Raw genomic sequence first — 13,009 nt, forward strand, 5'->3', positions numbered from 1 at the left:
ACTGTTTCTCCTCTCTGTTTCTCTCTACAGCTGTTAACTGTTTCTCCTCTCTGTTTCTCTCTACAGCTGTTAACTGTGTTTCTCCTCTCTGTTCGTCTCTCTACAGCTGTTAACTGTTTCTCCTCTCTGTTGTCTCTCTACAGCTGTTAACTGTGTTTCTCCTCTCTGTTCGTCTCTCTACAGCTGTTAACTGTGTTTCTCCTCTCTGTTGTCTCTCTACAGCTGTTAACTGTTTCTCCTCTCTGTTCTCTCTCTACAGCTGTTAACTGTGTTTCTCCTCTCTGTTCTCTCTCTACAGCTGTTAACTGTTTCTCCTCTCTGTTGTCTCTCTACAGCTGTTAACTGTGTTTCTCCTCTCTGTTGTCTCTCTACAGCTGTTAACTGTTTCTCCTCTCTGTTCTCTCTCTACAGCTGTTAACTGTGTTTCTCCTCTCTGTTCTCTCTCTACAGCTGTTAACTGTTTCTCCTCTCTGTTCTCTCTCTACAGCTGTTAACTGTTTCTCCTCTCTGTTCTCTCTCTACAGCTGTTAACTGTGTTTCTCCTCTCTGTTGTCTCTCTACAGCTGTTAACTGTGTTTCTCCTCTCTGTTCTCTCTCTACAGCTGTTAACTGTGTTTCTCCTCTCTGTTGTCTCTCTACAGCTGTTAACTGTTTCTCCTCTCTGTTGTCTCTCTACAGCTGTTAACTGTTTCTCCTCTCTGTTGTCTCTCTACAGCTGTTAACTGTTTCTCCTCTCTGTTCTCTCTCTACAGCTGTTAACTGTTTCTCCTCTCTGTTGTCTCTCTACAGCTGTTAACTGTTTCTCCTCTCTGTTGTCTCTCTACAGCTGTTAACTGTTTCTCCTCTCTGTTGTCTCTCTACAGCTGTTAACTGTTTCTCCTCTCTGTTGTCTCTCTACAGCTGTTAACTGTGTTTCTCCTCTCTGTTCTCTCTCTACAGCTGTTAACTGTTTCTCCTCTCTGTTGTCTCTCTACAGCTGTTAACTGTGTTTCTCCTCTCTGTTGTCTCTCTACAGCTGTTAACTGTTTCTCCTCTCTGTTGTCTCTCTACAGCTGTTAACTGTTTCTCCTCTCTGTTGTCTCTCTACAGCTGTTAACTGTTTCTCCTCTCTGTTCTCTCTCTACAGCTGTTAACTGTTTCTCCTCTCTGTTGTCTCTCTACAGCTGTTAACTGTGTTTCTCCTCTCTGTTGTCTCTCTACAGCTGTTAACTGTTTCTCCTCTCTGTTTCTCTCTACAGCTGTTAACTGTTTCTCCTCTCTGTTGTCTCTCTACAGCTGTTAACTGTTTCTCCTCTCTGTTGTCTCTCTACAGCTGTTAACTGTGTTTCTCCTCTCTGTTGTCTCTCTACAGCTGTTAACTGTTTCTCCTCTCTGTTGTCTCTCTACAGCTGTTAACTGTGTTTCTCCTCTCTGTTCTCTCTCTACAGCTGTTAACTGTTTCTCCTCTCTGTTCTCTCTCTACAGCTGTTAACTGTGTTTCTCCTCTCTGTTGTCTCTCTACAGCTGTTAACTGTTTCTCCTCTCTGTTCTCTCTCTACAGCTGTTAACTGTGTTTCTCCTCTCTGTTGTCTCTCTACAGCTGTTAACTGTTTCTCCTCTCTGTTCTCTCTCTACAGCTGTTAACTGTGTTTCTCCTCTCTGTTGTCTCTCTACAGCTGTTAACTGTGTTTCTCCTCTCTGTTCTCTCTCTACAGCTGTTAACTGTTTCTCCTCTCTGTTGTCTCTCTACAGCTGTTAACTGTTTCTCCTCTCTGTTGTCTCTCTACAGCTGTTAACTGTTTCTCCTCTCTGTTCTCTCTCTACAGCTGTTAACTGTTTCTCCTCTCTGTTGTCTCTCTACAGCTGTTAACTGTTTCTCCTCTCTGTTGTCTCTCTACAGCTGTTAACTGTTTCTCCTCTCTGTTCTCTCTCTACAGCTGTTAACTGTTTCTCCTCTCTGTTGTCTCTCTACAGCTGTTAACTGTGTTTCTCCTCTCTGTTCTCTCTCTACAGCTGTTAACTGTGTTTCTCCTCTCTGTTGTCTCTCTACAGCTGTTAACTGTTTCTCCTCTCTGTTGTCTCTCTACAGCTGTTAACTGTGTTTCTCCTCTCTGTTGTCTCTCTACAGCTGTTAACTGTTTCTCCTCTCTGTTGTCTCTCTACAGCTGTTAACTGTTTCTCCTCTCTGTTGTCTCTCTACAGCTGTTAACTGTGTTTCTCCTCTCTGTTCTCTCTCTACAGCTGTTAACTGTTTCTCCTCTCTGTTCTCTCTCTACAGCTGTTAACTGTGTTTCTCCTCTCTGTTGTCTCTCTACAGCTGTTAACTGTGTTTCTCCTCTCTGTTGTCTCTCTACAGCTGTTAACTGTGTTTCTCCTCTCTGTTGTCTCTCTACAGCTGTTAACTGTGTTTCTCTTCTCTGTTCTCTCTCTACAGCTGTTAACTGTGTTTCTCCTCTCTGTTGTCTCTCTACAGCTGTTAACTGTTTCTCCTCTCTGTTGTCTCTCTACAGCTGTTAACTGTGTTTCTCCTCTCTGTTCTCTCTCTACAGCTGTTAACTGTTTCTCCTCTCTATTCTCTCTCTACAGCTGTTAACTGTTTCTCCTCTCTATTCTCTCTCTACAGCTGTTAACTGTTTCTCCTCTCTGTTGTCTCTCTACAGCTGTTAACTGTGTTTCTCCTCTCTGTTGTCTCTCTACAGCTGTTAACTGTTTCTCCTCTCTGTTCTCTCTCTACAGCTGTTAACTGTTTCTCCCTCTGTTCTCTCTCTACAGCTGTTAACTGTTTCTCCTCTCTGTTGTCTCTCTACAGCTGTTAACTGTGTTTCTCCTCTCTGTTTCTCTCTACAGCTGTTAACTGTTTCTCCCCTCTGTTCTCTCTCTACAGCTGTTAACTGTGTTTCTCCTCTCTGTTGTCTCTCTACAGCTGTTAACTGTGTTTCTCCTCTCTGTTCTCTCTCTACAGCTGTTAACTGTTTCTCCTCTCTGTTGTCTCTCTACAGCTGTTAACTGTGTTTCTCCTCTCTGTTGTCTCTACAGTTCTATGTGCTGAACGAGTGGGCCAGATGACTAAGACCTACAGTGACATAGATGCTGTTACTCGTCTGCTTGAAGAGGTAAGAGAACCTGGTCTATCACTTGGAGCACATTCATTTACAATGCTGTCTGTTTGGATAGTCAAATCTGCTGTTCAGACATCTCTTTGCCATGCCAAGTTAACCACATCTTAGAACAAGTCAAACATTGTCATTCAGTAGCAACTGTTTCCCTTTGACCTGATTCCTAGATCATGATGCTCAGCCCCTCTAACCGGCCCCTCTAACCAGCCCCTCTAACCAGCCCCTCTAACCAGCCCCTCTAACCGGCCCCTCTAACCGGCCCCTCTGTCTCCCCTGCAGAAAGAGCGGGACTTGGAGCTCGCCGCCCGCATCGGCCAGTCACTGCTGAAGAAGAACAAAACCCTCAGTGAGAGAAATGAATTCCTGGAGGAGCAAGTGGAGCACATTCGAGAGGAGGTGTGTGTGGAGTGTGTATGTGTGGAGTGTGTGTGTGTGGAGTGTGTGTGTGTGTGTGGAGTGTGTATGTGTGGAGTGTGGAGTGTGTATGTGTGGAGTGTGTATGTGTGGAGTGTGTATGTGTGGAGTGTGTGTGTGTGGAGTGTGGAGTGTGTATGTGTGGAGTGTGTATGTGTGGAGTGTGTGGAGTGTGGAGTGTGTATGTGTGGAGTGTGTATGTGTGGAGTGTGTATGTGTGGAGTGTGTGGAGTGTGTATGTGTGGAGTGTGTATGTGTGCTCTTTTCTCTCTCAGGACCAGGAGAAGATGTGGCATAATGTTGATATTTTATCTCTCTCCTCTCCCTCTCTTTCTTTTCTCTCCCTCTCTGTCCCCCTCTGACCCCTCCCTCATCTATCTCCCTTCTCACCGCCTCTGTCCCCCTCTCCCTTCTCACCCTCTCTGTCCCCTCTCTCATCTCTCTCCCTTCTCACCCTCTGTTTCCCTCTCTCATCTCTCTCCCTTCTCACCCTCTGTCCCTCTCTCATCTCTCTCCCTTCTCACCCTCTGTTTCCCTCTCTCATCTCTCTCCCTTCTCACCCTCTGTCCCTCTCTCTCCCTCTCTCATCTCTCTGCCTTCTCACCCTCTGTCTCCCCCATCTCTCTCCCTTCTCATCCTCTCTGTCCCTCTCTCTCCCTCTGCAGGTTTCTCAGCTGCGCCATGATCTGTCTATGAAAGATGAGCTTCTCCAGTTCTACACTAGTGCAGCAGAGGAGAGTGAAGGAGATTCGTCCACCTGTACCCCGTGAGTCTGCTATCTGTCATCCCGACCTACGCTCTTCCTCTCCCACTTCACCTGGTGTGATAGATAGTCATAGCCTGTGAGATTAGCCTGGTTCCGAGAACGGTTTGTGGTTTATAGCCAACTCCTATGGTTGTTGTTATGCTAAAGGCTAGAACCGGACCTGTTCCCCTCCACTCATCACATCCACCTTTTCCTCTTAAAGCAAAACTCCTTCATTTTGCCGTTGTCAGTAAACTCCCACTATGCCACTATGGTCTGTTGTTCAGGTTACTCAGCAGAGAACATTTAGCTAGAGGAGGTGACTGCTGTATGTGGTCCTGGGGGTTAGTCCCTACTGTAAGGTCTCTCTGCCCTTGTTCCTGCCAATTCTACTCTTCTTTTACAATGATATAACCTTTCAACTTAAAGGGCCAATGCAGCTGTTTTTATTTCGATATCAAATCATATCTGGGTAACAATTGACTACCTTACTGTGATTTTGTTTTCAATTAAAATGTTCAAAAGAAACAAAAATAGCTACTTAGCAAAGAACAATTTCTCAAGCAAGAATTTAGCTAGGACTGTCTGGGAGTGGTCTGAGTGGGGAGGGGGGAACTTAAACCTAGCTGTTATTGGCAGAGAGGTTTGGAATTCTCATATTGTTCTATTAACAAATGTACAACTTCAACCCACCAAAACAGGCTGACATTTCATGTGGTCTTCTCAAACAGCTCTTACACTAAAAAGGCATTATCATCATTTTCACAATGTCACAGTATTATTCCAACCTCATAATGTGGAAATGTGTATAAAACACAGAAAATCTAGTTTTTGACTGCACTGGGCCTTTAAGCTCTTATTTCACTGGTCCCACAAGTCCATCCAAAGGGTAGGTACTTGATATGTTTTGTGGCTCTTGTAGTACAAACTCAAAAAAGTTCTGGGACACTGTAAAGTCCATGGAGAATAAGAGCACCTCCTCCCAGCTGCCCACTGCACTGAGGATAGGAAACACTGTCACTACCGATAAATCCACAATAATTGAGAATTTCAATGAGCATTTTTCGACGGCTGGCCATGCTTTCCACCTGGCTACCCCTACCTCGGTCAACAGCCCTGCGCTCCCCACAGCAATTCGCCCAAACCTCCCCCACTTCTCCTTCACCCAAATCCAAATAGCTGATGTTCTGAAAGAGCTGCAAAATCTGGACCCTCTCTTTCTAAAATGATCTGCCGAAATTGTTGCAACCCCTATTACTAGCCTGTTCAACCTCTCTTTCATATCGTCTGAGATTCCCAAAGATTGGAAAGCTGCCGCGGTCATCCCCCTCTTCAAAGGGGGAGACACTCTGGACCCAAACTGCTACAGACCTATATCTATTCTACCCTGCCTTTCTAAGGTCTTTGAAAGCCAAGTCAACAAACAGATTACCGACCATTTCGAATCTCACCGTACCTTCTCCGCTGTGCAATCTGGTTTCAGAGCTGGTCATGGGTGCACCTCAGCCACGCTCAAGGTCCTAAATGATATCATAACCGCCATCGATAAGAGACATTAGTGCGCAGCCGTATTCATCGACCTGGCCAAGGCTTTCGACTCTGTCAATCACCACATTCTTATTGGCAGACTCAACCGCCTTGGTTTCTCAAATGATTGCCTCGCCTGGTTCACCAACTACTTCTCCGATAGAGTTCAGTATGTCAAATCTGAGGGCTTGTTGTCCGGACCTCTGGCAGTCTCTATGGGGATGCCACAGGGTTCAATTTTTGGGCCGACTCTCTTCTCTGTATACATCAATGATGTCACTCTTGTTGCTGGTGATTCTCTGATCCACCTCTATGCAGACGACACCATTCTGTATACTTCTGGCCCTTCGTTGGACACTGTGTTAACTAACCTCCAGATGAGCTTCAATGCCATACAACTCTCCTTCCGTGGCCTCCAACTGCTCTTAAATACAAGTAAAACTAAATGCATGATCTTCAACCGTTCGCTGCCCGCACCCGCCCGCCCGTCCAGCATCACTACTCTGGACGGTTCTGACTTAGAATATGTGGGCAACTACAAATACCTAGGTGTCTGGTTAGACTGTAAACTCTCCTTCCGGACTCACATTAAATATCTCCAATCCAAAATTAAATCTAGAAACGGCTTCCTATTTCGCAACAAAGCATCCTTCACTCATGCTGCCAAACATACCCTCGTAAAACTGACCATCCTACCGATCCTCGACTTCGGCGATGTCATTTACAAAATAGCCTCCAACACTCTACTCAACAAATTGGATGCAGTCTATCACAGTTCCATCCGTTTTGTCACCTAAGCCCCATATACTACCCACCACTACGACCTGTATGCTCTTGTTGGCTGGCCCTCGCTTCATACTCGTCGCCAAATCCATTGGCTCCAGGTCATCTACAAGTCTCTGTTAGGTAAAGCCCCGCCTTATCTCAGCTCACTGGTCACCATAGTAGCATCCACCCATAGCACGCGCTCCAGCAGGTATATCTCACTGGTCACCCCCAAAGCCAATTCTTCCTTTGGCTGCCTCTCCTTCCAGTTCTCTGCTGCCAATGACTGGAACGAACTGCAAAACCTCTGAAACTGGAGACTCTTACCTCCCTCACCAGCTTTAAGCACCAGCTGTCAGAGCAGCTCACAGATCACTGCACCTGTACATAGCCCTTCTGTAAATAGCCCATCTGTAAATAGCCCATCCAACCAACTACCTACCTCATCCCCATATTTTTTTATATTTTTTTTTCTGCTCTTTTGCACAACAGTATTTCTACTTGCACATCTATCACTCAGGTGTTAATTGCTAAATTGTAATTACTTCGCCTCTATGGCCTATTTATTGCCTTACCTCCTTACTTCATTTGCACACACTGTATACAGATTTTCTTTTGTGTTATTGACTGTAAGTTTGTTTATCCCATGTGTTGTTATTTTTGTCGCACTGCTTTGCTTTATCTTGGCCAGGTCGCAGTTGTAAATGAGAACTTGTTCTCAACTAGCCTACCTGGTTAAATAAAGGTGAAATAAAATAAATAATAATTATTTGGTGGATATGATTCCCTGTTTTTACAAATGCAGGGCTCTGTCCCAAATGACAACCTAGTCTCTATGTAGTCCACTACCTTTGACCAGGACCCATAGGGCCCATAGGTCTCTGGTCAAACGTAGTGCAATACCTGTTGAACTACGGCCCCTGGTGGTCAAAAGTAGTTAACTTCGTAGGGAATAGGATGCCATTTGGGACGTAGCCTATGTCTCTTGTCACTTACCGACCGGTCGCTGTGTCTCGTCCACACAGCATCCGCCACAATGACTCCACACTGTCGGTGCCAAGTTACTTCCCCCTGGACTCACTGCAGAAGAAACTCAAAGACTTGGAGGCAGAGAATATCTCTCTTAGATCAGAGGTAAAGTCATGTAGCTAACTAACCCTGTGTGTAGTTCTGTGGCGGTGTCCTGCTGACCATACTGTGAAGGAGAGGTCATCAGATATTAATGTCATTGCTTTGGGGACCGATCATGGCTCTGCACCCTGGGGTTAAGATCACAGTCTGGGGGTTTATTTTACAGAGTTCAGTTAACACTGTACATTGATAAACATTTGCTAAACCTTAGACAGTGAAGAGATGGCAACTGGGTAATACTTTGTTACAGTCAGATAATAATATGGAATTTAACAAAATGACATAACATAATGAAATACTTATTACCTGGTCACATGGGAGTTCATTGTAATAAATACCATAATGTTAGCAAGAGTGAGCTAATTTGATTGAATAACTTCAGATGCTTACCAGAAAGATTCAGTAGAATATTTTCATAGTAAACCAGAAGTACCAGTGGTAATAGGACTGGAATAAGTACTGCTGCCAATACTTTACACCCAGCTCTCCTGCTGTGTGATGATGATGATGATGATGATGCGTGGCTGCATCCTGTCATCCCCCACCAGGCCAGTCACCTGGAGACGGAGACAGAGGAGTACGAGGAGAAGGAGCAGCAGCTGGTCAACGACGTCGTCAAAGAGCTGAGTGAGTCCCCCCACACACACACACACACACACACACACACACACACACACACACACACACACACACACACACACACGGCTCATGTTTTACCTCCCCTGTCCCCTGGGCTCCCTGAGAGAAAGCAAAACAGGGCTGTGTTTCATTCTAAAAATGATGTTCCCTCTGCCCTTCCCCTTCACACATCTGATAGGACTGGATGTGTGAAAGCCATATGGAGAGAACTAGGTGGAGATATTGCTAACACCTAGCTAGGCAGTTAGCATCATGTATCACTGGAGCTACATTTAAGTGTTGCTATGGAGGAGGTCTAGGAGAGGTCAACAACACTGGTTCATGGTGGATACTCATTGCTCATGTCATTTCTTTCGCCCCGTCCCGTGTGCCCACTAGGAGATGCCAACCACCAGATGTCCACCCTGGCGGAGGAGCTGGCGAGGAAGACGGATGACGCGTCTCGCCAGCAGGAGGAGATCACACACCTCCTGTCCCAGATCGTAGACCTGCAGAAGAAGTCCAAGTCTGTGAGTGGCCAGGCCAGTAATGACCCAGACTGCCTGCCACGGTCCAGGCCAATGGACACGTTCCAGGTCGCCTTTCTTACAGTCCCGCTCTGCAGATGTTTCTGATATCACAACGCCTGGAGAAGTAGAACCATATTCTTAATATAGACATCTTCAGAGATGCACAGCTGCAAAGACGCCGACCTGGAACACAACTAGTCTTATAGCTGTTATCAGTGTGACTATGATGATGTGTGTGAGCTTATAGCCCTAAGGGACTAACATTCATGTCTGTTCTGCAGTATGCAGTGGAAAACCAAGAGCTCACCCAGCATCTAGGAGCTGCCAAAGATGCCCAGCGCCAGCTCACTGCTGAGGTACAGTAAAGCCTCATTAATCAATTACCAAGTGGACAATAAGCACTGCCTAACGAGACCCAATTACCACGCTAGGGATGTTTTCCATTACTGTAGGGGTGTCAAACTCATTCCATGGAGGACATAGTGTCTGCTGGTTTTTGGTGTTTCCTTTCAATTAAGACCTAGACAACATTAATTCATCAATCAAGTACAAGGGAGGAGTGAAAACATGCAGACACTCAGCCCTCCATGGAATGAGTCTAGTGGAAGTTAGGTTATATAATTCAATACAATCTCTAGCCATATTTAAATAGAATAGTGTTTGATGTCCCCCTGATGTTTCAACAGCATATGATTATCACTGTCGTTATCTAGAATGATAGAATTGTGATATTGTCCATATAGTTTTCTGATAATCTCTTGCTCTCTCTCTCTCTCTCTCTCTCTCTCTCCCCTCCTCTAGCTGAGGGAGTTGGAGGATAAGTATGCAGAGTGTATGGAGATGCTCCATGAGGCCCAGGAAGAGCTGAAGAACCTCCGGAATAAATCACTACCTCTCAGTACACCCCGACGCTTCCACTCCCTGGGCCTGTTCCCTATGGTGAGAGACACATACACAGGGGTCAGAGTAATAAAACACTGCCCCTGAGTACACCTCAACACTTCCTGTTCCCTATGGACAGACTAGAGGGAGGGAGAGGGAGAGAGGGAGCTAGAGGGAGGGAGCAAGATGGAGAGGGGGAGGGAGCAAGAGGGAGAGAGGGAGGGAACAAGAGGGAGGGAGCAAGACGGAGAGAGGGAGCGAGAGGGAGGGAGCAAGAGGGAGAGAGGGAGGGAACAAGAGGGAGGGAGCAAGACGGAGAGAGGGAGCGAGAGGGAGGGAGCAAGAGGGAGGGAGAGAGAGAGAGAGAGAGAGGAGGGAGCATGAGAGGGGAGGGAGGGAGGGAGCATGAGAGGGGAGGGAGGGAGGGAGCATGAGAGGGGAGGGAGGGAGGGAGGGAGCATGAGAGGGGAGGGAGGGAGGGAGCATGAGAGGGGAGGGAGGGAGGGAGCATGAGAGGGGAGGGAGGGAGGGAGCATGAGAGGGGAGGGAGGGAGGGAGCATGAGAGGGGAGGGAGGGAGGGAGCATGAGAGGGGAGGGAGGCAGCATGGGAGGGAGGGAGGGAAGAAAAGATTGAAGGAGAGCTAGAGGGAAGAAAAGATTGAAGGAAAGCGGAGGGGAGAGAGGGCTATAACTGGTATAGAGGTGAAATGGATTTCCTTCACCAGGTTTTGTTTTCAACCCCTTTCCTCAGGTGTCATATGTTAACAACATAGTTTATGCCGAGGGGGTGAGTGGAGAACTTGTCTATTGCATCTCTGACTGCTTGATGTGTTGCCACTCACCACCAGTGAGGAGTAGGGAGGTAACCCTAATGCCCTGACCCCAGCCCTGGCCACGTCCTAACTCCCCAGCCCCAGAACTGTGATGTAATTGTAACGTAAAGCCAGTCACAGAGAGAGGTAGACACCTTATCTGTGTTAGCGTCTAGCCGTAGTGAATGTGGTCTGTGGGGAGAAGGAGATGGCTGGTATTGACCCTGTAGAGAGAAGTAATGCTTTGAGGTGTTTACAGTAGGATTAACAGGCTGAGGTTGGTTCCCATAGTAACCCTGTTATGTCCGTGTGATGGATCCTGTCTTGTTTTGTTTGTCCCGAATCGATTGGCTGTTTTTTGGGGCCCAGAAGATTCTCTAACAAATTAACCCAATTCAGTCACATAGTCTCTCTAGAACATGGGTCTCCAACTCTGATCCTGGAGAGCTACCCTCCTGTAGGTTTTCACTCCAACCCTGTTCCTGGAGAACTACCCTCCTGTAGGTTTTCACTCCAACTCTGTTCCTGGAGATCTATCCTCCTGTAGGTTTTCACTCCAACCCTGTTCCTGGAGAGCTACCCTCCTGTAGGTTTTCACTCCAACTCTGTTCCTGGAGATCTATCCTCCTGTAGGTTTTCACTCCAACCCTGTTCCTGGAGAGATACCCTCCTGTAGGTTTAAACTCCAACCCTGTTCCTGGAGAGCAACCCTCCTGTAGGTTTTCACTCCAACCCTGTTCCTGGAGAGCTACCCTCCTGTAGGTTTTCACTCCAACCCTGTTCCTGGAGAGCTACCCTCCTGTAGGTTTTCACTCCAACCCTGTTCCTGGAGAGATACCCTCCTGTAGGTTTTCACTCCAACCCTGTTCCTGGAGAGCTACCTTCCTGTAGGTTTTCACTCCAACCCTGTTCCTGGAGAGATATCCTCCTGTAGGTTTTCACTCCAACCCCAGTTGTAACTAACCTGATTCAGCTTATCAACCAGCTAATTATTAGAATCAGGTGTGATAGATTAGGGTTGGAGTGAAAACCTACAGGAGGGTATCTCTCCAGGAACAGGGTTGGAGCAAAAACCTACAGGAGGGTATCTCTCCAGGAACAGGGTTGGAGTAAAAACCTACAGGAGGGTATCTCTCCAGGAACAGGGTTGGAGTGAAAACCTACAGGAGGGTATCTCTCCAGGAACAGGGTTGGAGCAAAAACCTACAGGAGGGTATCTCTCCAGGAACAGGGTTGGAGTAAAAACCTACAGGAGGGTATCTCTCCAGGAACAGGGTTGGAGTGAAAACCTACAGGAGGGTAGCTCTCCAGGAACAGGGTTGGAGTGAAAACCTACAGTAGGGTTACTCTCCAGGAACAGGGTTGGAGTGAAAACCTACAGGAGGGTATCTCTCCAGGAACAGGGTTGGAGTTTAAACCTACAGGAGGGTATCTCTCCAGGAACAGGGTTGGAGTTTAAACCTACAGGACTTTATCTCTCCAGGAACAGGGTTGGAGTTAAAACCTAGAAGACTGTAGCTCTCCAGGAACAGGGTTGGAGTTAAAACCTACAGGACTGTAGCTCTCCAGGAACAGGGTTGGAGTGAAAACCTACAGGACTGTATCTCTCCAGGAACAGGGTTGGAGATGAAAACCTACAGGAGGGTGTCTCGCCAGGAACAGGGTTGGAGTGAAAACCTTACAGGAGGGTAACTCCAGAAACAGGGTTGGAGTGAAAACCTACAGGAGGGTAACTCCAGAAACAGGGTTGGAGTGAAAACCTACAGGATGAGGTCTCTCCAGGAACAGGGTTGGAGTGATAACCTACAGGAGGGTAACTCCAGAAACAGGGTTGGAGTGATAACCTACAGGAAGGTGTCTCTCCAGAAACAGGGTTGGAGTGATAACCTACAGGACGGTGTCTCTCCAGGAACAGGGTTGGAGTGAAAACCTACAGGAGGGTAACTCCAGAAACAGGGTTGGAGTGAACCTACAGGATGAGGTCTCTCCAGGAACAGGGTTGGAGTGATAACCTACAGGAGGGTAACTCCAGAAACAGGGTTGGAGTGATAACCTACAGGAAGGTGTCTCTCCAGGAACAGGGTTGGAGTGATAACCTACAGGAAGGTATCTCTCCAGGAACAGGGTTGGAGTGATAACCTACAGGAAGGTATCTCTCCAGGAACAGGGTTGGAGTGATAACCTACAGGAAGGTGTCTCTCCAGGAACAGGTTTGGAGGGATAACCTACTGGAAGGTGTCTCTCCAGGAACAGGTTTGGAGGGATAACCTACTGGAAGGTGTCTCTCCAGAAACAGGGTTGGAGGGATAACCTACTGGAAGGTGTCTCTCCAGAAACAGGGTTGGAGTGATAACCTACAGGAAGGTGTCTCTCCAGGAACAGGGTTGGAGTGATAACCTACAGGAAGGTATCTCTCCAGAAACAGGGTTGGAGTGATAACCTACTGGAAGGTGTCTCTCCAGGAACAGGGTTGGAGTGATAACCTACAG

General features: G+C 47.0%; 1 protein-coding gene across 9 annotated transcripts in view; it reads left to right on the plus strand.

The window, feature by feature from the left end:
• The window catches only part of LOC106591343 (trafficking kinesin-binding protein 1), a 92,942-nt gene that overhangs the window by 64,806 nt on the left and 15,127 nt on the right, over window positions 1-13,009 (plus strand). For 7 of the 9 annotated variants that reach the window (XM_082959987.1, XM_082959963.1, XM_082959962.1 and 4 more), the window contains 9 exons: window positions 3,016-3,092; window positions 3,375-3,491; window positions 4,175-4,275; window positions 7,572-7,680; window positions 8,226-8,304; window positions 8,695-8,825; window positions 9,107-9,181; window positions 9,627-9,764; window positions 10,460-10,495. In XM_082959987.1, coding sequence (XP_082816113.1) covers window positions 3,042-3,092; window positions 3,375-3,491; window positions 4,175-4,275; window positions 7,572-7,680; window positions 8,226-8,304; window positions 8,695-8,825; window positions 9,107-9,181; window positions 9,627-9,764; window positions 10,460-10,495 — 837 coding nt within the window. In that variant the 5' untranslated portion in view covers window positions 3,016-3,041. The remainder of the gene's footprint in view (window positions 1-3,015; window positions 3,093-3,374; window positions 3,492-4,174; window positions 4,276-7,571; window positions 7,681-8,225; window positions 8,305-8,694; window positions 8,826-9,106; window positions 9,182-9,626; window positions 9,765-10,459; window positions 10,496-13,009) is intronic. The other 2 variants (XM_082959965.1, XM_082959981.1) reach the window with 1 other exon arrangement.

This window comes from Salmo salar, chromosome 02, assembly GCF_965601325.2.
Source record: "Salmo salar chromosome 02, fSalSal1, whole genome shotgun sequence".
Classification (NCBI taxonomy): Eukaryota; Metazoa; Chordata; class Actinopteri; order Salmoniformes; family Salmonidae; genus Salmo; species Salmo salar.